Source organism: Dipodomys ordii, unplaced genomic scaffold, assembly GCF_000151885.1.
Source record: "Dipodomys ordii isolate 6190 unplaced genomic scaffold, Dord_2.0 Scaffold50, whole genome shotgun sequence".
Taxonomy (NCBI): Eukaryota; Metazoa; Chordata; class Mammalia; order Rodentia; family Heteromyidae; genus Dipodomys; species Dipodomys ordii.
The window spans coordinates 7,520,584-7,545,063 of NW_012267266.1; the positions used below are offsets into that span (position 1 = coordinate 7,520,584).

The following is a 24,480-nucleotide window of genomic DNA, read 5'->3' on the forward strand; positions in this document are numbered from 1 at the left end:
ATAGATGCAGCTGTAGCTTTGAGGACAGTTGCCTCATGAATTAACTACTTTTTCTTGGTTGTTTGGGAGTTATTCTCTAAAACTTTGTGTTAATCATCTAACCATTGAAAAAAGCGTATGCACACAATTGTGTATATGGCTTGCATACTGCATTTGGACTAAAAGAAATCATGTGCATGGCAAGAACGTTTGGCCTAAAGCCATTTGTAGTTTGCACTTTTAGATTTTTCTTCCTATGGTATCTTACTCTTAAATTGATTAACCTATTGGGAATTAAAATAGTTGCCTACTATTCTTCTGTTTAATACCATTTCTTTCTTTCTACTACTTTTATTTTATTTTATTCCCATTGCTATAGGAATATTGCAAGTTTTACAACCTCCCCTTTTTATGATACATTTTTAGAAGCTAGATTTAGAGAATATTTCAGGAAATCTATTTTTGGCCTCAGTTGGAGAATCCTAATTTGCATCTCCCCATGGGTCACCATGGTCTAAATTGATCTGCACTGACCTAGCTTATTTTAAATCAATTCAGAGCTGGTGTACACACAGAAAAAAAAATACGATCTGTACTTCAGATTCAGCAAAATCAATCCCAAGGAAATTTAAGCAATCTGGATGAGTTCTTCAACTGAAAGTGTGCTGTATTGTTATATTCAAGAGAGAGATGATTATGAGGTGAAATGAGGACACTGGAAGATCACCTAGTCAAAATGTAATGCAAAACACATTTTCCCTCTTAATATCGAAGTTATTATCAATTTGCTATCTGCAATGATTGCTATAGAATTCATTATCTAAAATGATCATGACAGAATCAGCTCAGGTGTTATTTTAATGTATTTCTTTTGAGTATATGCAATGTTTTTGTGACACAAAGAACAATGATTATTCTACAACAATTATAAAATTTAAGCTGATTTATTTTCTAAGTTATGATTCTGTGGCCAGCTTTTTTTAAAAGTGAGATATAAAAAGCAACCTAAGCTGAATAAGGGTTTATTGTGGTTTTCTTTTGCCAGAAGATAGTTATTTACCAAGAGTTAATAAATATAATAATTAAAACATTTCTCAGCATTTTAGCGCTTGTTATAAACAAATTCTCCTTATATAAACTGCTAAACTGTAAAGAAATTAAAATTATATTTCATATTATAAGTACAAAAAAATCATACCTGTAGTATACTGAATTCATTGAGCTTTAAAAGTTAAGTGTGTACTAAGTGTTCTTCATTAATGCCCTACAAATTCTTATTACAAATCCTTTCTATAAGGGAAAGGCTATAAGAGTTTCTAGAAAGGAAATAAACTTCTTGGTGGAAGAAATTAGGAAATATTTAACTGTTGATAAGGTACTTACATTTGGTTTTAAAGGTAGAAATAATTTTTCATAAGAAGTCACATATACATATACACTTATACACACAGCACAGTTTTTACAAACAAAATCATTAAAGTAGAGGATTATAACAGTTGATTGAAAATAATAACTAGAAGGTTTGGCTGATAAATGTGGACAAAGTAAAATAATGAAATAAAATATTTAGTCTGTGGCTGAAAAATAGTGATCTTCACAAATCAACAATAGATTTCAAAATTTCCTTTTTTTAGGCAATGAAAGACTATCAGAGTTTTAGGGTTCCTTAACTATATTACAAAATAAGAAGATGCATTTATTTTTTTAAAAGCATCAAAAAAGCATATTTCCAGAAACTATTTAATGTGTGGCATGTATACTAAGTTCTAGAAATAAAAGAAAACGTGTCTAACTATCAAAGAGCATTGAGCTTAAAAAGAGAGATACTCAAATGAAACATTTGAATTATATGCTGATTGCTTCTTTCCTAGAACAGACTCAGTGCTAAGAAAACACAACAAGATTCCAGTGTAGTGTTAGATAGATCCTAAGTCAGCAGGAGCTCAACACAATGAACATTTATTTCTTTGTTCCCTCACCGCCTAATGGGGTATATGTCATTCAGGGACTTTGTACTTCCATTCCTTTTTTTTTTCTTTCTGAATCTCTGTAAGAATGAGGACTAACAATACTTGAAAAGCATATAGAAACAGTCAATGGAAGATATATACTTATCAAATGCCTCATTTGTCAGTGTCAATTTGTCTTCCTGGAAAATAATTTTTCCTCTCTCTATCACACATGCGTGCACGCACATACACGCGCGCGCACGCGCTCACACACACACACACACACTCTCTTAACTCTCCAGGGTCATTACACAGACCAAACTGACTTTGATCTCATAATCCTCCTTTCTCATTCTCTCACATACTGGCATTATAGGCATGTACCATCATACCAAGATAATAACATTTACTTTTCTTAACATTTGTATGTCTCTTCTTCTATGCATCTATTTTGATAAATGAGATCAATATTCTTCCCTTGCTATGACTTTGATATTACTTGAAGTTTCGCTTCTATTTTCCATATGTTTAAGACAGCACTTTGGGCTGGGAAGGTGGCTCAGTGGTAGAGCGCTTGCCTTGCATGCATGAGACCCTGGGTTTGATTCCTCAGCACCACATAAGCAGAAAAAAAGAAAGCCGGAAGTGGCACTTTGGCTCAAGTGGTAGAGCACTAGCCTTGAGCTGAAGAGCTGAGGGACAGCACCCAGGCCCAGAGTTTAGGCCCATGACCAGACCCAAAACAAACAAACAAACAAAAAAAACAAGACAGCACTTTACAGGACTCACAGATTTTCCTTGTGCTCCTGTGCACATATCTGCATGCCAATAAAAGGGTTGATCTAAAGAAGAATACTTATATACACAATTGAGTAGTATAGTAACAATCATAGTGCCCAACCTAGTTCTGGTCTCTAGTGGAATTTTATATAGTGCAGCTAAATTGGTATGTGACATCCTTTTTAAAAAAAATTGTTTATTTTTTATTAAGCAGTTGTACAAAGGGGTTTCAGTTCCAGAAGTCGGGTAATAAGTACAACACATCTTGACTAATGTCATCCCTTACATAGTTCTTCCCCATCTTTCCCCATTTTATCCCTACTTTCAAGTTATATAGTTTAATTTTTGTATATGAACAAGGAATGTAATGACTACATTTGCTCATTCTTTCTCTCTCCATTTTTGTGCTCCTCTCCCCTCTTTGTCCTTCCTCTCAGAACATGTTTCAGCTTCCTAGTACTAATTTTGTTAAATAGTTCATTAGTTGCTCAAAGGAGTTAGATGATTGGATTTCTCTCAAGTGTGTTATCTTTTAGTCAGTTTGTATGTGGATATGCATATAACCCTGTATACGTTATCATTCATGTTTATATTTTAGATCTAACTTCCATATAAGAGAAAACATATATGGTTTGTTTCTCTGAGCCTGGCTTACTTCACTTATCCTGTTTTGTTTTACATTCATCCATTTCCCTGCAAGAGACATAATATTCTTTCTAATAGCTGAGTAAAATTCTGTTGTGTATATGTATCACATTTTTGTGTTCCACTCATCTGTTGTAGTGCATCTGAGCTGTTTCCCTACCTTGACTCCCGTGAATACTGCAGCCAGGAAGATGAATGTGCAAGTGTCTTTACTGTATTCTGGCTTGTCATGCTCTGGGTAGATACCCACAAGGTAGTTCTATGTTTATTTGAAGAATCTTCAACTCACCCTCCAGAATGGTTATACTAGTTTACACTTCCACCAACAGTATAATAAAGTTCCTTTTCCTCACCAGCATTTGTTACTGCTCAAATTCTCCATGTTGTTTAATCTTACTGGGGTAAATTGAAATCTCAATGTTGCTTTTATTAGTATTTTTTATAGCCAGGAATTTTGAGCATTTCTTCATATGTTTATTCTTCTGAGAAGTCTCTATTTAGCTCTTTTGTGGATATATTAATTGAGAAAATGATTTTGGGGGGCGAGTTAGTTTCTTGAGCTCCTTGAATATTCTAGATAAATAGGCCCTTGTTGGATAAAAAGGTGGTGAAGAGCTCCCTTTCTGCAGATTGCCTTTTGGCTTAGTAACTATGTTCTCAGCTGTGCAGAAACTTTTAGTGTGATGTAATCAATTTGTCGATTCTCTCTCTGATTTGCTGAGGCCTTGGAACTCTACTTAGAAAGTTCCTGCCTATTCCAATATATTGTAATATTGCTTCTACTCCTCTCTGTAGTAGTTTCAATGTTTCAGGTAGGAAGGTAACGTTTTTTTTTATCTATTTTGACTTGATTTTAGTATAAGATAATAGACAGGGGTCCAATTTCAGTCTTCTACATAGGTATGTGTGCTGTTCTTTTGTATTCATTCTATCCAGATCTCAGTTTTTTCAACTGTGCTGTACTCTTATCTGTTTGGGCAAACAGGCTCTTTCTGATCTCGCCAAACTCCCCTTTCATCCCTCAGTAGAATCTCTTTTGCACAGTACCCTTTTAGGATACAATACAACCTATACCTATACATTTTCTATTTGGAACTATTTTATATCATATGGAGGCTAATTGTAAATATAAGAGAGTAGTCATCTTGGTGCAGCAAGATCAGTATTTACGCTGCCCTAGCAGCAGATGGCTATGGTGGAAAAGGAGGGCTGCTGGCTTTCAAATTCTGAAATCTCAGTAGCATTTTTTTCTATTTTTATTTAAAGCGAGTACTGATGGGTCTTCAGTACTATTTTGAACTCTAGTTATAGTAACGCCTAAATGATTAAGGATTATATAGCAGGAACTGATTCTAAGTTTTACCCCATTTTTCAGCATGCTGGTTCAAGAATTGCATTACAATTAAGGACAATTAGAGTGCTAGTCTAAAGATAAGCAAATCTTGCATAAGCTGGTTTAAAATAAAATTTGGTGTAGAAATAAAACTTAGTGGTAGTGGGCTTTCCTAGCATGTGTAAGGCCCTGAATTCTAGTCCCAATATTGTAAAAACAAAACAAAACAAAAACAAAGAAAATAAAGAACAGGAAGGAAGGAAGGAAGGAACAATGTCATATGTTGTCAGTTACTATTAATAATAATGTTAATTTCACATCACATTTTTAGAAATATGTCAGCTTGTCAAAACTTCACAGTTAAGAATATCTGTGATAAAATATTGTTGGAATACTCAAATTTAGTAATTTAAAGTCTTATATGACTTAACTAGCAACAGTGAAATCAGAAGTAGAGCAGAGGAAAAGCCGCATGGTCTCTTATCCTCTCCCCTAATCTATATAGTTGCTATGGCAATCAACTGCTCTTCTGGTAAGACTACTCTTCCAATCATAATCACTACTACCATTCTATTTCAGTTGGTCCAGAAATGGTCCCACACCTCTAAGTATTTCTTGCTAAATCTGCACAACTGTCAGAGCAATCATTTTGAATCAGCATTCTAATCATATTTTACACTTTAAAGCCTTCAGACTGCACAGATGTGGTCTTGAATATAGGTAAAAAACTTCATATTGAACTGTCAGATTCAGAGCCCCTACTTTATATCGCCTCCTTCTCCACTTCACCCTGTGGTTAATAGAGACCCATCCCAGGTAGGAAATTGCCTCCTGCCTTTATCCATCATAAGAATAGACACAAACATGCTAGTATTTGGAGTTTCTCCAATAAAATGGTCTTGCTGTTATATGAGGCAGCACCAGGAGAGCCTCCAGTGATCCTTGTCTCTGAATATCCATGGTCTTATCTCTTTCATTGCCTGCAGTGTGGACTCAATATTTCACTTCTAATGAGTAGAATATGGAAGGAGTAATGAGAGATCACTCCGAATGTTAGGTTTCAAATTCCCTGTGGCTTCTAATATATGAGCCCTCTCTAACTTTCTCATTTTACTCACTATGAAAGAAACCAGTTACCATATTTTGAGCTGCTCTAAGGAGAAGCTAAAGTAGCAAGAAATTGATGTCTGTGACCAGCAGCCAGCAGGGCTGTGAAGCTTCTAACAATGGTCTGCAGAGAGTGTTAAGTGAATGCATCTCTCCATTGTGCTGGGATGTCTGAGGCATTTGATAACACTGTGATGTTTCCCTTGTCAAAGACCTTGAGACAGAAACTTTGCCCAAATTCCTGACCCATTCAAAGCAAGAAGATAAATGTCTGTTGTTTTACACCGTCAATTATGGGGTAATTTGTTATGTAGCAATATGTAACTAATATAATCAGAACCCAGTCACTCCATAATGAGAGCCATTTTTCAACATGCCCAGAAGTCTAGCCAGAATTTCCAATCATCTTTGTATTATTTTCTTTTTAAATACAAGTAATTGATAAAAGGGACATGAAATTCAGGTGGTATTACTTTTATTTTTATTTTGAATGTGAAGATTCCAGGAGTATGTATTTACATGTATGTAAAGATATCAATTTATTTATATGCTTAAAATACAAAATTGGTGTGTTAATTATACCTCAGAAAAGTGGTTAAAATTAATGGAGATATGAAACAAATATTTGGATAAAATAATCTGAAAATAATAGAGAAACCCAAATAAGTAAAATATTAAAAGTACTCAGAAAACTAAGATAAAGCAGATGTGTCAAAAAATGATAAACTTACCTTAAAATTGAATGTTTTAATCCATGAAAAATGAAGGGTATAAAAATAGTGGTAGAATGATGAAAAAATTGCTGTTAGAAATTGACAGTCTAACAGAAGGTATGGAAGATAAAATTGAAGTAGCATGAAAATAAAGAAAAGGAAAATGGCAATGAAGAGGTAAAGTCAGATACAGGTCCAAAGATCTCTTAAAATTAAGGGAATTTCGGGCTGGGAAGGTGGCTCAGTGGTAGAGTGCTTGCCTTTCATGCATGAGGCCCTGGGTTCAATTCCTCAGCACCACATAAGAAAAAAATGCCAGAAGTGGTGCTGTCGCTCAAGTGGTAGAGTGCTAGCCTTGAGCTGAAGAACTGAGGGACAGCGCCCAGGCCCAGAGTTCAGGCCCCATGACCGGACCCCCACAAAAAAAAATTAAGGGAATTTCAAGGAAAAAGACAAAGCAAAAAACAAACTGAGATATTTATTAATAATTTTATTTTCAATTAAGGAACTAAAGACAAAAATGTTGCTCAAATGTTGCTCAAAAAGTGAACTTTCTACACAGCCCTCGTGTTAATTACCCATTGCTCTGTGATGAATGAGTGTGAACCATGATAACTAAGGACAATCTACACTTGTCATTTCAGAGTTTCAGATTGGTTTGACTGGGTTGACTGATTCAGAGTCCCTGATATGGTGCCAGGATTAGACTCTCATTTAAAGGGAAAACTGGGAAACTCTGGCATAAATGACTGGCAGGATTTAGTTCCTTGTCAATCATTGACTGAAAAAGTCAGTAACTTCAGTAACTCATTGCCCAACAACAAAAGATTGCCGTCATTCCTTTGCTTGTCCATCTCCCTTTATGGCTTTGAGGGAAACCCTGAGTTTTCTAACAAGACAGACAGAAATCACGGGTAATTGTGGAAATGCTTTCTTGTCACCACAGTAGATTGCTTACCTGCGGGTTTCCTGAGCCGGTGCTTCTTCAAAGAGGGGGAAATTTGTGCTCAAAGAAGGGAGGATTACTGGGAGACATAGTGGAGATGTGTCTGCTTTATAAAAACTTAGAGAAACTAAGGAAAAGTAAACCTAAAACTTTGTGACAGAGGCAATTAGCAATCATAAAACATTTTGTGTGTTTTATTATTACTTATGCCAAAGACTTCCTTACTGTTAGATAAGACTTTGATTCTGTACCAGGAGGGTATCTTGCCTACCAGGACACATTGGCAATGTTTTTAGACACCTTTGGTTGTCACAGTCTAGAATGTTACTTCCTAGAAAAAGGTTATGGGAGTTGATAAGTATTCTGCAAAGTAAAGGACAGCTCCACACCAAAGCCATTATCTAAACCCAAAATCCATATGGCCAAGGTACATTAAACAGAGCTTAGAATCATGCCTTTTACTTTCTTTTTTTTTTTGAAGTACTAAGGAGAAGTGGCATGACATTTCTGTGGCAAAGCACTTAAGAACCAGTATATTTCATTGATATCATTCCTCCCTGGTCCAAGTGACCTTGAATCCTGCACACTGATATGGTGATATTACAGGATGAAAAAAAAACCCGGATCCTTGGTCAGTGGATGAAGGAGAACTCCTATTAAACTGTACCAGATTTATGTGAACTGAAAGCAAACATGTTCTTTTGTTGAGATTTCAACATTTGTTTATTGAGAAAAATAGCAATAAGTACATAACACACACATATGCGCATGAACGCATGCACGTGCACGCGCGCACACACACACACAGACACACACACACACAATTTGAGGAGGGAGATGCAAATCATTGCAAATACCTGAGAATCAGGATAGTTAGAGACTCATCAAAACCATACTTGAAACAAGAGGACAGTGAAACAATTCCTTCCCTGTACTATTGGGCAATATCTATTCTAGAAAGATGCTCTATATGAATTATTTGTTATTCATGTAGACTTGGATTATAGTAATTAATAAGAATCCATTTAAAAATTGGTCCAAATGCATCATGTTCTTCAATTTGGATAGAACTGAGCTAACAACTAATACCTGTATATATCCTTGGCCTAGCAAATTTGATAGTATAACAAAGACATAATCAAATACACTAAGTTCTTTCCCAAATGAGGAAATAAGTCATGTGACAGAAGCATGGTAGGAGAGAAAGCAATGATCCTAACAGAGAATGGAGTAGAGGAAGAAGACAGCAACATAGAAAGTCTCAAGCTGGGTACAGGTGGCTAACACCTGTAATTCTAGTAATTCAGGAGGCTGAGATCTGAGTTGTGGTTCAAAGTCTATGAGACTTTTATCTCCAATAAGCTACCAGAGGTGGCAAGGAGAAAGAGAGAGACAGAGACAGAGAGACATGGAGACAGAGAGACAGAGAGAGCCTGTATGTGCTGGAAGTGAAGCTATGGCGGAAGTGGTACAGTGCTAACCGTAAGCAAAAGAACTCAAGGTCAGAACCTAGGCCCTGTAAAGTTCAAGCTCAGGTCCCAGGACCAGCACATGAAGGAAAGAAAAGATAAGAAAAGAAAGTCTGCAGAACCACCAGACTCTGAACTTCTGAATTTAACATTTTCAAAATGGAAATAATCTATACTGCCCTCACCCTTGTATATAAAAGAACCTTTGGATATATCTACTCACTCCAGTCAAGTACAATTTTTCAGTAACTCTATGCTGACTCTTTCTCATCTTCTAGTTGTGTTCCAAACCTCTCTTGGAGGTGAACTGCTTTCTGCTTTGGGAAGCCTCTTCCTGTATAACATACTTTTATTGTTTCTTCATGGTTCAGATAGCAAGTACATGGCAATAGTGTGGTGACAACCACACAGATCAGTGTTTACAAAAGTATTAATGAGAAGAACTCCTACACTAGGGAGTCTGAGTAAAATGATTGGAGGAATTATAGATGAACTGCAGTAAAAGGTGAATCTGTAATTTTAGGATGGCAGCAAATTGTCTTTGCTCTAGAACTACAACCTTTTGTGTCTAGGAATACAGGAAGGATTGTTTCAGTAGAGTGTGTCCATAGAACATTTTGATGAGTGAACTGAAAAGAAATTAAAAGTAAAAAATCCTTGATTACGAGTGGCTGAGTTGCTCGGTAGGCTTAGTGGAATATGAAAGCAATACTTGAAACTGTCCAGCAGAAACCATATATAGAAACCTCCAGATCAATAGTCTGGCTGGTGAAGAAAACAGATGGAAACTATAGAAGCTGGTGTCTGGGACACAGCCCTTGGGACAGCAGTGTCATAAGCATCAACCCTCATGTGATCCTCATAAGCATCACAGCCTCATGTGAAAAACTGCCAGTCACAGGCAGTCTGGAGTAAGTTCAGAGTCCAGGCTGTGGATATGGCAGAGGTGAGGACAGACAACTTGAGGCAACTCTTATGTATGGAGTGTTTAAAGTGTAGGGAATGCAAATAAGATCAATTTTAAATATATTCAAGAGATTTTAATGTGAAAACAGATAATAATAAGTCACATGAGAATAAGCTTTCTCTTTATTTACTAACCTACCTTTAAGAAGCAGCCAGAGATGTATTTGGTGGTGTTTTTGAGTATGTACGAGTACTGGGATTGAATTTAGGGCTTGGGCTCTGTTCCTGAGCTATTTTGTTCAAAGTTAGTGCTCTGCCACTTGAGCTGCAGGTCTACTTTTGATAGCTTTCTGATAGTTATTTGTAGATAATAGACTCATGAAATTTCCTGCCCAGACTGGCTTTGAACTCTAGTCCTCAGATCTCAGCCTGCTGAGGGGCTAAGATTATGTGAGTCACCAGCACTTGGCTTGGCATTAATTTTATCAACATCATATAACTTTCTTGTAAAATGCCTTAACTCTTACTTGTAAAGATATAAGTAACTATAACCTATAAAATCTGTAGCTGGACAAGGTTACAGGAGACAAAGAAATACAAATAATGTTCAGTGTATACTCAGGTATGATTTACAATTACATCAGCAAGCCTTTTCAAGTGGAAAAGAAAAACTATTCATTTGGAATAACAATCTTCCCTTCACATAGCATAAAAATTACCTGCTTTTAACCTCCCTTTTAAAAGATATACAAAAGACTGAATCTGACCAGGCTTGGTTCTGAGTATGAAAGTGATGGCTAAATGTGTCTCTAAATATTTGAGAACTTTTGGTTTCTTAAATGAGGAATGGTTCCTCAAAATAGAGAATTATGCTAGGCAACAAGCGCTCACACCCATAATCATACTGAGGAGGCTAAGTTCTGAGGATCATGGTTTGAAGCCAGCCTAAACAGGAAAAGTCCACAAGACTCTTCTTGCCAGTTAACCACCAAAAAGCTGGAAGTGGCTCTGTGGTTCTAGAGCACTATCCTTAAGAAAAGAATAAGAGAATTGAACTTGTGAAAAGTATCCATGAAGAGTTAACAGGAAGATCTACTTGAGATCTTTGAAGTACCCAACTGCCCTAGGCCAGTGGGATTCAAACCTACAATCGGTGAAAGAAGTCACCAACACTCAGTCAATAAGGCTAGGGCCACAGCTTCTGATCTTCACTGTACTAAAACAGTGAAGACCAGCAACCAAGCTCTCTTGTGGCAGGGTTTTAAAGGAGCAGGCAGGTCATTCACGGGTGGCAGAATAGCAAGCAGGCTTACAGAAGCAGGGCTAGCAGTTATTGATGACAAATAACAGATACAATTTCAATAAACAAGGCAATAAGTCACCCTAGCAAAAGTTACATTTCCAGGCTTCCCCTTCCTCTCATTCCAGATGAGGTTCTAGCTGACCTTTATCACAATATATTTCAAACTTCTTACTTATCATCTTCTAGCTCACACTACCCTCCAGGTTTCCTGGCTCTTTCTGAGTTTCACTGTTACTTACCACACTTAACTTGTCTAACTCCTTAATTTTCTTTGAGTCCTGGGGTTTTTCTCTACAGAGAGGTCTGCTTTTGTGGAAGCCTTATCCTACAGTAATTGTTAGCAGTTCAAAGGGGAAATGATGGATAACGTTAATTGGGGATACTCTTGGAAGCGTCTCTCCTAAGGGAAGAGGGCTCAGGGAAGAGAGTAAGTTCCTTGCAGCAAGAAGGAATGTTTCTAGATAGCAGGAAAGACTTTCTGCAGGTGAACAGTAACTTGAATGCCCTACTTCTGGTGTGTGTGTGGGGGGGGGTCACCTCAATCTTATGTTGAACATAAGCTAATCCTCTTGCACTGAGTTGGAGTGGAGGCATGGGTAACACATAAGGCTTTTGAAGCCTTGGAATTGTAGTCACACTGAATGCTGGCTTTTGGTCGTTGTTGCTGCAAATTATGCCTAAGGAAAACAAAAGCATGGTAAGCACGGAATTGTTTTTCCTTCCCTCTATTAGTAGAATATGTACAAGCCCTATAGAAAATGAAAGAATTTTAGACAGTCTGGTGTAGTGTTAAATGAACAGTGGAAGGGGGAGGGTGTCACTCTATTCTGTTGTGGTACAAAGCCTTACAATTTCCTAGTGCCCTGTGGATAGACAGCTCAAGAGACCCTTCACTAAGACTAGAGGGACAGAAAAGTGAGTCTCCAAGCAAGCATAGTCTAAACCTAGCCAAGGAAATCAGAGGACAGTGGCACATTATCAAACTAATCTGGAGAAACAAATAATTGGCCACTGCTGTTATAGGAACAAAGCTGAGAAAGGGGAAAAGAAGAAAGCACAAGTGGTTAAAACATATTCAAAATATTGAACATTGCACTGGAGGAAATAAAAGAACCCAGCCCCAGTGCTGACTGAGATAAGTTCCACTATGTCCTCACCAACTGTGAAGCCAGGGACTTTAAAACAAGTGACATAAGACAGCTTTTGGTGGAGACCAGGAGATGCTTCTAACTCTGATGGCCAGAGATGTCACTCACTCCAGCAACAATCAGTCAGGCTACTCCTAGCTAGCAGATCATTAAAACTTGCCAGGGTTGGTTGTGAGATGAGATACTCCTTATGTGTTCCTAACACTCCATAGATAATACATGTTGTCCAACCTTTCTTTGATTTGTTGTGTTTCTGGGTCTCTATTAAGAAAATTTCGGCCGTGCCAAGGATACCTAGGGTTTCTCCTATTCCGTCCTGTAATGTTTTCAGGGTGTCTGCTTTGACTCGGAAGTCTTTGATCCATTTGGAGTTGATTCTGGTGCACTTGATATATAAGGATCTAGCTTTCGTTTTCTACAAGTGATTAACCAATTTTGCCAGCACCATTTACTGAAGATTCTTTCTTCCATTCTATTTTTTTTTAGCTCCCTTATCGAAGATTAGATGGGACTGTTGGTTCATTTCTGGGTTTTCAATTGTATTCCGTTGGTCCTGAGGTCTCTTCTTGTGCCAGTACTAAGCTGTTTTGATTACTATGGCTTTGTAGTAGAGTTTGAAATTTGGTATTGATATTCCTCAAGCACTGTTCTTTCTGTTAAGGATAATTTTTGCTATTCGGGGTCTTTTATTGTTCCATACGAATTTTTGGATTGCCTCTTCCATTTCCTTGAAAAATGAGGTTGGAATATTGATAGGTATCGTATTGAATTTGTAGATAGCCTTGAGAAGTATTGCCATTTTCATGATGTTGACCCTTCCAATCCAGGAGCATGTGATGTTTTTCCACTTTCTAAGTTCTGTTTTGATTTCCTTTTTCAGGTTTTTAAAGTTTTCATCATAGAGGTTCTTCACTTCTTTGGTTAAGCTAATTCCTAGGTATTTTATTTTATGGGGCTATGAAAGGTTGGGCAAATGGGATTGTATTAAGTTGCAGAGCTTCTGCATGGCAAAGGACATAGCTAGCAAGATCAATAGAAAGTCCACAGATTGGGAGAAGATCTTCACTAGCCATACAATGGACAAGGGTCTCATATTTAAAATATACTTAGAATTCAAAAAATTAAATCCCCCAATAACAAATCCTCAAAGAAACAACTGCCCAATACATAAGTGGGCTAAGGACTTAAAACAGAAACTTTTTCTGAAGAAGAAATAACAATGGCCAATAGACACATAAAGAAATGCTCAACCTCTCTAGCTATAAAAGAAATGCAAATCAAAACACAGAGATACCACCTCACCCCAGTTAGAATGGCTATAATCAAGAACTCTAACAACAACAGATGCTGGAGGGGATGTAGACAGAAGGGAACCCTACTGCATTGTTGGTGGGAGTGTAAACTTGTTCAACCACTTTGGAAAGTAGTATGGAGGTTCCACAAAAGACTGCACATAGAGCTCCCCTGTTACCCAGCAATCCCACTTTTGGACATTTACCCACAAGACCATACTAAAGCTACCAGCACAACTATGTTTATTGCAGCATTATTTACCATAGCTAAGATATGGAACCAACCTCAATGCCCTTTAGTAGATGAATGGATCAAGAAAATGTGGTATATATACACAATGGAATTCTATGCCTCCATCAGAACAAATATTACCCCATTTGTTAGGAAATGGAAAGACTTGGAAATATTAAGTGAAGTAAGCCAGGCCCAAAGAAACATAGGTCCCATAGTTTCCCTTCTTTGCAATAACTAATATATGTCTGAGACAAGCAGGTAAGGTCAGATAAGGACACAAGTGTTTTTTTCTTTCTTGCTATTGTTTCTAATGCATTTTAAGATGATTTTTTTTGTTTCTTTGTATGTCCCTCCCCCATGGTATAACCCCTGTTTTCATTATATTTGATGTTGATGTAATTTGGGGAGGGGAGGGAAAGGGAAAACACAAATTGTCAAATAGGGATACAGGTGGATCCATTGCAACAATGAGATATACAAGATGCTATGTGAAAAACGAACTTTACAACTTTGGAGCGGGGGTGGGGGGAAGTCATGAAGGTGGGAGGGCAGGGATGGTAAGGGAAAAACAAAGGAGGAGGCAACAATGCTCATTACCTTGCTCATGTAATTGTAACCCTTCTGGATGGTATTTTCACAATGAAAAAAAACTTATTAAAAAATACATGTTGGCCTTTTCCAGAGAAGGCTATTTGGATTTTAACCTAACTCTGATTCTCACTTTAAAGATCTTACGATCCATATTTACTAAATTCCCATACCAGGCATTTATGATACAATTCATCCTATCTACCAAAAACACATTTCATACTTCCTAAGTTTCCTATTTACGAAAACATCTTTCACACCTCCCCCAAAACACCTATGTACTAAAACACTTTTCACACCTCCCCAGAAAGCATGCTCTTTACTAAGTCTAAGGCCAAACCATATTCCCGGTTTTGGGGCTTTTCCACATTTCAGTCACCTGATGTTTAACTTATTTTTTTCATTCTTTTGTTTAGGTCTTTACCTCTGGAATTTCCTTTTAATGTTTTGCCCTGTCTTTAACAATCAGTCATTTTGTTCTGTCTATGAGTTCTCCTTTCATATTTTGACTTTAATTTCCTTTATGCAAAAAGATTTTGAACATTTTCATGTATTTATTTTCCATTTGTACTTTTTCTTTTGAGAAGTCTTCCAATTTTTTGATATTTATTTAATTGGATTATTTTTTCTTTTAGTGTTTACTGTTTTTAAGTTTTTTATATATTCTGAGTATGAATTCTCCATCCAATGAATAGAATGCAAAGATTTCCTTCCATTCTGTAGGTTGTCTTGATAATTTCCTGTGATGTGCAGAGGGTTTTTAATATGATTCAATCCCATCATTCAATTCTTGTTCTTATTTCCTGAGCAATTAAAGCCCTATTTAGAAAGTTGTTTCCTACACCATTTCTTCAAGTGTTTTCTCGATGATTCAGTAGTAGTTTCAGAGTTTCATGTTTTACATTAAAATCTTTAGTGCATTTTAATTGATTTTTTTACAAAGTGAGATAAATTTTAAATACTTAAAAGCATTTCCATTTTAAATCTACCACAATTTATCCTTGTTACTGCTAGAGAATATCTGGATTTTTCCAGCTTTATAGTGCCAACTTGATCTTTCTCATAATTGAATATTAACTTGAATTCAATTATTAAAATTTAATTATTAAAAATTAAAGTTTAATTATTAAAATAGCTTGTCTTTTTAAAATATTTTTGTTTTACCTTTTAATTCACTAACTTTATTCTCTATAATATTAGATATGCTATTCTATCCATGTATTGAATTCTAAACCTCTCCCATTTTTCAATTCTAAAATTACTATGTGAATTGTTAAAGTAAGTAGAGCTTTCTAGCAAAATTCTCTCTTTTCAATCATTTTTATATAGTATATAATTCACAATTATCTAATTTACCTTAGTTGGCTTGACTTACTTTTCTACAGTGCCAGAAATTTAATACTGGCCTTTATTAGGCAATGCTTTTACCAGTAAACTATATCCATCTCAAATATTGTAGTTAGTGGGTACTTAAATTTGCTTATGTAGTCCTTGCTATTCTAAAGTTTCTTTGAAGACTTGCACATTGTTTCTCAGTGACTTCTTTGCCTGGCTTCACAACTTTCTCAGTTTAATAATTCAGCAAAACCCTGGAGGGGAAACCTGGTGCTGAGTGTGGCTCTCACGTCTCTGAAGCTTGATCCCTCTAGTTCAGCCTACCTTGGCAGCTCCAAAGTCTCATTTTTCCCTTGCAGTCCTCTGAGATTACACCTCTGCTGGGTTCTCTGCTTCTAACTGAAATTACTCTGCCTGGTTATTTTCTATTCTGCTCCATACAATAAAGGGGAAATAACCTAGAGAGAAATATGTCCATCAGAGTGTTGCTTATTTCCCTGTGATTTCTTTCTCTCTGAGACTTCATGTCCTGAATCATCAATATTGTAAGCAGATTTTATGACATAATTACTGACTCTTGGAATGTTGGTTGTCTATTGAGTCCTATTGGTCTACTGCAAACTATATCTCTATAGTAACTAACAGAAACCACAATGGTTTTTAAAAAGCTCAATTATGTCAAAGGAAGCCATTCAAATTTTATAAATAATAAAATACCTTGCACTTATTGGATGATTACAATAGGTAGTGTAGTTGGCCTTAGACAAAACAATATTTTATCAGCTCAGTTGAAGCTTCAACACAAAAATCTTTGATGATAGTGTGAGACACAGCATAGTAGAGTCCTGAGACCTGTACATGCTACCTGTCCCTGGGGAAATGCCTCTTGCCTGGTAGGATGCTTCATATTTCTGTGTTCTCAGGAACTTTGGTGGAAATTTAAAAAAAATTCAGCAATAATTATACCACCTCCTCTACTTTGTGGCAAATAGTGCTGTACATTTCTCATCCTTAATATGATAAACAAACTGGGTTTGTTACAAATACCTTTTCACCAACCTCTTCAAAACTCTCCTAGAACACCATACATGCATAATACATCTAGGAACATCTCTTACTTCAAACTAATTCTAACACCTACCCTTAAAGACTTTGTGCTCCAGAGAGTCTTACTTTACTGTTTTACAGCAGTTTTCCGATATGTCTATGCGCCTTTGTGTGAACTTCAGATTCCTGAATCCTTCCTTCCTTCCGTCCTTCCGTCCTTCCTTCCTTCCTTCCTTCCATCTTTCCTTCCTTCCTTCTGTCTCCAAAGTACTTTATTTTTTGTATGTAAATCAATACACTAAGCAGTGTTTTCTTACTTCCTTGGTTTTCCAAAAGTCTTTCTTTGTCTTCTTGATAAATAACGCACTTTCCAAAGTGTTTTGTTTCTTGTTTCATTTTTTTCTACTACAAATAAAAGTACTAAATACCGTTTTTCTTGATTTTACAAAGCATTTTATTTTCTTTCCTTGTAAGTCAAAACACTTTCTAAGTTGAAGCATTTTTTTTCTTCTTGGTTTTACCAAAACATTTTGTTTTGTTCTGTTTAAAAGGAAGTGCTTTCCAACCAAAGTGCTTTTTTGTTTTCTAAAGCACTTTATCTTCTCACTAAACAAAATACTTCATATAGAGCTTTCTTTTCAAGCACTTGCTTGCTTTTACAAAGTAAGTTTCTTAATTTTACAATATGCTTTGTTTTCTTATCTTGTAAATCTAACCACTTTCTAACAAGACAGGTTTGTTCTTTCTCTTTTCTTTCATCTTTTCTATAGAGCTCTTCTTTTCTAAACAGAGCTCTTTCTTTTCCAAAGCACTTCATCTTTCTTTATAAATCAAACTACTTTCCACTTTGCTTTGTCTCACTGTCTTTCTTTCTTTTATTCTTTTTCTTTCTCTTTCTTCTTTCTTTCTTCCTTTCTTTCTCTTTCTCTTTTTTCCTTCATTTCCTTTCTTCTTTCATTTCCCTCCTTCCTTCTCTTCCTCCCTTCCCTCCCTTCCCTCCCTCTCTCCCTCTCTCTTTTTTCATTTTTTTCTTTCTCTTTCTTTCTTTCTTTCTTTCTCTTTCTTCCTTCCTTTCTTCCTTTCTTCGTTTCTTCTCTTTCTTCTTCCTTCCTTCCTTTCTTTCTTTCTTTCTTTCTTCTCTCTTCCTCCCTCTCTTTTTCAAGAAGAAAGCTCTCAAGAAGAGCTTCATTAGGATAAACCATGAAAGAAAGCCCTTTGATTCACAAGCCTACAACAAAGCAGGGAAAGGAAAAATAGAAAGTTCTATGTTTAGAAAGCACAATGCAAAGTGCTTTGGCAAAGAAAGTGGCTTAATTAGCAAAGAGAGAAAGCACATGCTTAAACCAAGGAAGATATAAAGTGCTGTTTTTAGAAAGCACTTTGGTTTTCAAGGAGAGATGAAAGTGTTTTGGAAAATCAAGGAAGGAAAAAGAAAGCATCATTTCTTTAGAAAAAATAAAGCACATTTTAAAAGGACTTAAGAAAGAGGTATCTTTGGAAACCACTTCAAGCTTCTTTGAATGAAAAAAGTGCTTTGGGAAAGAAAGTACTGTGTGAGGTTTTAAGCTAGGAAAGAACAGGCAGGAGGAGGTAAAGGTGAATAAAATATAAGTTTATTGGGGTATGCTCCCTGGCGAACTCCCTGGTCAGAATCAGAGAGGTGGCGCAGAGTCTGCTTGTAGCAGGGTTTATATGGCCTTGGTCAGAAGGAACTTTTAGCATGTAACCTTTTTATTTGCAAGTTTGAGCGGTTTCAGGCCAGTGCCCCCCGAAGAACTATTGGGACAGGTGGTGTTCTTTGATAAGGAAGTATCTTTTCTTGGCTGCCTCTGCCCTCCAGCGGCCTGACACTTTGAGAAGACTTTGACATAGGAGAAAAGAAATAAAGCGTCTGCTGGGCCATGGTCGCTCATACTTGTAACTCTAGCTACTCAGGAGGCTGAGATCTGAGAATCACAGTTCAAAGTCAGCCCATTAGAAAAGTCCATGAGACTCTTATCTCCAAGAAACCACCAGAAAAGCGGAGTGGTGTTGTGGCTCAAGTGGTAGAGCACTCAGCTTGAGCTGAAGAGCTCCAGAACAGTGCCCAGGCCCAGAGTTCAAGCCCCATGACCAATAAAAATAAATAAATAAGAAAAAAAGTCCAAGAAAGAAAGGAATTTGTTTTAAAAACATTTTATTTAGCTAAATGTGACTACATGCAAGAAAACAAAGTACTTTGAAAACCAAAAAAGTGATTTATTAAAGAGACATAGAAAAAAAGAGAAGGAGGGAAGGAAGAATGGATAGAAGAAATTAAGGAAGCAAGCAAGGAAGGAAGGAATTAAGGAAGGAAAGAAGAAGGAAGACCTTTTTTTTTTTTTTTTTTTTTTTAGCAAGGACTCAAAGAAAGTGCTTAAGAAAACCAAAGAAAAAAGAAACTCCTTTGTTCAGAAATCACTTTAACTTATAAGGAAAGAAAATTGTCTCCTCTAAATAGTGTGTCCAAATATTAACACTCTGCTTGTGACTGTGGTCTTACTTGGGAAAAAGAAAAAGAAAGAAATGGTCTTTCCAAATTAATTATAAAACCCTCCTGGAGTAGTTATGTCAAAGAAAAACTGTATTAGGTAACGTAGAGGCAAATAAAGTTTTACTCCTAACCATTCAATAGGAAAGAGAGATAGAAGACTTGGAGCTGAAGGCTGGAGAGTATTTTAGGTGCTGTGGAGAACAAGTGGGTATGAGTTGGTGGACAGTAGAGTCCAGTCACCACTGTGATAAGGTCCTTGCAGTGTTTGTTAATTGTTCTTTGTTTAAGTTAGACTTCTTTACTTCCCACTGAGAGGGAAATGGAGGGTATCTTCCTTGATAATTATCCTTCAGAGGAAAGTCTGCAGGAATTTGAGAAGAGACATGCTTGGGTTGTAAAGCCAGGGAGAAACACAGGGAAGATTTACATTAAAAGGTTGGAAAGAGGAATTACAATTGAAAGTTTCTAAAGTGAATATTCTAAAAAAAAAGAGGTCAGCTCATCAAGAAATATACTCATTACCTAATTGATGTAATTGTAACCCCTCTGTACAGCATCTTTACAAGAAAATACAATTTTTTTAAGAAAAAGAGAGAGGTCAGGTCTATTGTTGAAACTGTAACTGTCTAAAGCTAAGTCAAACTGAGGTAAAGGTCAAGGCCATTTTAGTCATGTGACTTTAAATCCAGTGTTCTTATAAGACTTGCCCATAGGAAGGTGGCTCAATGGTAGAGTGCTTGCTTTGCATGCATGAGGACCTGGGTTTGATTCTTCAGCAACACATAAGCAGAAAAAGCCAGAAGTGGTGCTGTGGCTCAAGTGGTAGAGTGCTCTCCTTGAGCTGAAGAGCTGAGGGACAGTGCCAAGGCCCAGAGTTCAGGCCCCACAACCAACAAAAAAAAAAAACCCAAAAAACAAAAAACAAAAAAAGAGTTGCCCATAAAGAACACAAAAGACAAGTAGAGACACAGAAGAAAAAGATATAGACAGGAAAAAGAGATAAGAATAATGTCAAGGATGAAGGAGAGAGAATGTAATCAAAACCCAGGAATATATTATTTTTCCAGAAAAGCCTCTTTGCACCTCCCAGTTTAAAATGTATCTATTTAGGTCTCCTCACAAGCATCTTACCCTTCATTTCCTTTTTCTGTGATTGATGCTAGCCAAGACTTCTGGCTTTCTCCTCTTAATTCTGTTGATAATGATAACCATGAGGATATTACAGATGGAATTTGTTTAGTGATTAGTTTATGCATTATCTCTCTTTAATCCTTGCTAAAACAAAATAAGGAAGATACTTTTATAGCAAGATTGAAGTAACACAAGTTAGTTGTCTTGCCTGAGGAAAGCCCATACACTTAACCATTTTGCTTTTTTAAAACTCTTAAAAAATTGTTATTCTAAAGGTGATATATAGAGGGGTGACAGTTACATAAGTCAGCTATGAGCATATTCTTCTTGGACAATGCCACTTCTTCCCCTCTCTCTCCCAGTTTTTCCCTCTGTCCCCACCTGCAAGTACAGCTCATTTTCAACAGTGTCTAGTGAGTATCACTGCTGCATTTGTTCATCCTTTGTCCCTCCATTTCTGTGCCCCACCCCTTACTCTCCAAAAGACAGATAAATGAACAAACAAGGTAAAAAGGAAATAAAACAACAACAAAGAAAAACTTCTTGTTTCTATTTCCTGGAGAAGTTTGCTATTTTTTTCTGTCTATATCATAGAGTGTTCACCTCTCCCCTGTTCCATACCGCCTTGCATTATCAATGTATTTTTCTATTCTGGTGCAAATGATTCCACAGAGATAGCTAGTAATCCCAGATGCATAAAGTAATCAATCGTGTTTCCTTTTTAAAGGTCTTTTAATATTAGGTTATCTACATTCTAAAAATTTAAGCACAGTATTATTTGAATATTTTTACCATTTAACTATTTGTAAAATTCTACATTTACCCTTTCACAGCATTTATCTGAATTCTTTGAACATTAGGAGTGCCCAGATTTCACAGGATGAATATAATTAATCAGCGAGCCAGTTGCTGCATGGCCTCAGGTTTCTCATCTTTCTTGGGGTCATAGTTTTCTTTAATGTTTTAATTGAGAGACCCTCTCTGTATGCAGTGTGAAGCTCCATGCTTTGCTTCTGGCCATATTTCTCAGCATTGAACTCTTAACAGAGCCTGGTTTTCTCTGGTCTCTTGTCACTTCATTTGTTTTCCTTTGGCATCCTGCTGCTCCACTGTAGCTAGTCTACCTGTAACTACTCTGCCAACACACAGCTGTATGCGATGGAGTCATATGATGGCTTGGAAATTAAAGTATGCCAAAACAGAGATACTTATACTCATGTAACAATCCACTATTCAACAAACTAACTAACATTCACTGAGTGTCCAGTGGCACTGTGCTGGGCTCTAATGATAAATAAACAAATAGAAGCTTGATTATAAACTCCTATTCCAGTAAGAAAGTCGTAAGCTTCACTAGGCACTTGACAAATGAGAGCAGAGGTAAGTTTACTGACATTTAATGAAGTCTTACGATTGATTGGGAACTCTGGTTGTGGACCTGAACTGAATAGGGTGAATAGACATAAAACAGCCCTTCAGTGTAGACAGAGGAAAGGGGGAGAATTAGAATAGGTTTTCATCATATAGAAACAAGCAATAGTAATGTGAAACAGGTCGTTGCAGGAACTAGGAGAAAGTCTGTGTGCTAGTGATCTATAGAGCCATAAATAAATAAATAAGGATAAGTCTGGAAAAAAAAAACCCTAGTAAACTCCTTTGACAGGCAAGCACTAGTGGTGGCTCATGCCTAGAATCCTAGCTACTCAAGAGGCTGAGATATAAGATAGAAATTGAAAGCCAGCTTAGACAAGAAAGTCAATAAGACTCATCTTCAATTAAGCAATAAAAAAGCCACAAGTGGAGTTGTAGTTCAAGTGGTACAATGCTAGCCTTCAGCAAAAAAACTCAGAGACAGCACCCTTGCCCTGAATTCAAGCCCCAGGATCAGTAAGCACGTGTGCACACGCATACACACTGCTTTACAAATATACATACTTCATGCTTTCTTACAAATCCTATCTTAATTTTGAAGTTAATGGAAGCTATTGGAAAGTTTGATGTCAATGATTGAAATGCTATGTTTTGTGTTTTAGAAAAAAGGTCTAAATTAGATATATAAAAAAGAATAAAAGTGTGGCGCCGGTGCTCACACCTGTAATCCTTGCTACTCAGGAGGCTGAGATCTGAGGATCGTGGTTCAAAGCCAGCCCGGGCAAAAAAAAAAAGCCTTGAGACTCTTATCTCCAATAAACCGCCAGAAAGCCAGAAGTGTTGCTGTGGCTCAAGTGGTTGAGCGCTATCCTTGAGCTGAAGAGCTGAGGGATAGCACTTAGTCCTAGAGTTCAAGCCCCATGACCGACAAAAAATTAAAAAGAATAAAATATATAAAGATGGAAGGAATAGAGATTCCAAACAAGTGTATTTTAGCTTGGGTGAGAGATGATATTAAGACTAGGGAAGAGTTGGTGAAGATGAGGATGGACAGAAGAATTTGAAAAGAATTTACTGTAGCATAGAGAAAGAGGATAAGGATGCAGAGCTCCCTGGAACAGTGTAGGCAACAAGGTAAAAAGTAATCTGAAACATTTCAGACTAAAATACTGATGGGAATTTTTGGATGTGAAAATTTCTCAGTCTATCACTCCTTGAGCCCTTCCCCAAGACTTTCTCCTTTACTTCTTTCTTCTCACTCTCCAAAGCATCCTCAGGCAAATATTAAAATCACATTATGTGGTGTTTTTTTCTTTTCATCATGTCTTAGATCAAAGTTTTAGGCTATGGTTTCCATCCAAACTTCCAGGATTCTGAGCCAGGGGGACAGGAGATGTGTACTTTCATCTGCCCACAAGCAAAGCCAAGTCATGTTTCCTTAAGCCCTCTACAGCTTGGCAGTGCATTAACAGGCCAACTGTTTACAGCTTTCCTTGTACCCTCAATGTCTAAGTGTTCATAACCTGAGTTATACAAATTAAAATTCAACATAGCTATACTAAGTACTTAATATTAACCATGTATAATCAAAATATTTACTAGTTTTATAACTTAAAATCGGTCTGTTTTTTTTTCTAGGGAGGAAGAATACCTATCCCTAATGTTGGCTTTTTTTCTTTTCTTGTTTTGAAGGGAATATCGTGGGTTAGAACTTCCTTTGTTTCCATATCCAGATTATTTCGCCCGGGAGGATAAAGAGCTGGCAAAAATCATTGACCACCATGTAAGATGGATTGTCTTATAGTTTTGTTCTTTCAAGACACTTTTAGTATTATAGATATCGTTCCAAATTTAAAGTTACATGTTGTATGGAAAAATATAGTTATGGATTGGAAACATGGCTCAAATAGTAGAATGTTTGCCTAGTAAGTGAGAACTCCTAATCATATCTACACACACAAACTAAAAGTAGAATCATGATTGTTTTTTTCCAAACTTAATTAAGCCTCATGATGTTATTTGTATAAGACATGTAAGGTAAATACACCTCCATGTCTCCAGTGGGTTACAGAAAACAGTGTTCTATCATTTGTGAAATACTAGCTTAATTCTGTTTCTGAATTAGCACTCATTTCTTGTGACAAGAGGCTAATTATAATCAGTGAACACTGATTTTTTTGTTGTAGTTGTTGGTCAAGGGGCTTGAACTCTGAGCCTAGGCGTTGTCCCTGAGCTCTTCAGCGCAAGGCAAGCTGAAGTCACAATGCCACTTCTGGTTTTCTGGTGGTTAATTGGAGATAAGAATCTCATGGACTTCCTGCCAGGGATGATTTTGAACCACAATTCTCAGATCTCAGCCTCCTGAGTAGCTAGGATTACAGGCATGAGCCACTGGCACCCGGCTGATTTTTTTTTCTTCTGCAGTGCAGTTCTAAATAATGTAACAAAAATTTTTCAACTCATTTTTCAGTGACTGTGCTTTTCCCTTGACAAAGCAGAATGATTTTTAATCACTTTGATCCGGTATGACATCAAGTAATGGCAATGTAAGACTATTCACATAAGAACTTTAATCCGTTGAGTGCATTTAGTTGATAACTTTTTACTTAACTCTACAATTTTTTTTTTTGGGGTCCGGTCGTGGGGCCTGAACTCTGGGCCTGGGCACTGTCCCTCAGCTCTTCAGCTCAA

General features: G+C 36.8%; 1 protein-coding gene across 1 annotated transcript in view; it reads left to right on the plus strand.

Moving 5' to 3' along the window:
* The window catches only part of Tmem232 (transmembrane protein 232), a 205,411-nt gene that overhangs the window by 176,522 nt on the left and 4,409 nt on the right, over positions 1-24,480 (plus strand). Inside the window, exon 15 of the mRNA XM_013020318.1 lies at positions 23,482-23,572. Coding sequence (XP_012875772.1) covers positions 23,482-23,572 — 91 coding nt within the window. The remainder of the gene's footprint in view (positions 1-23,481; positions 23,573-24,480) is intronic.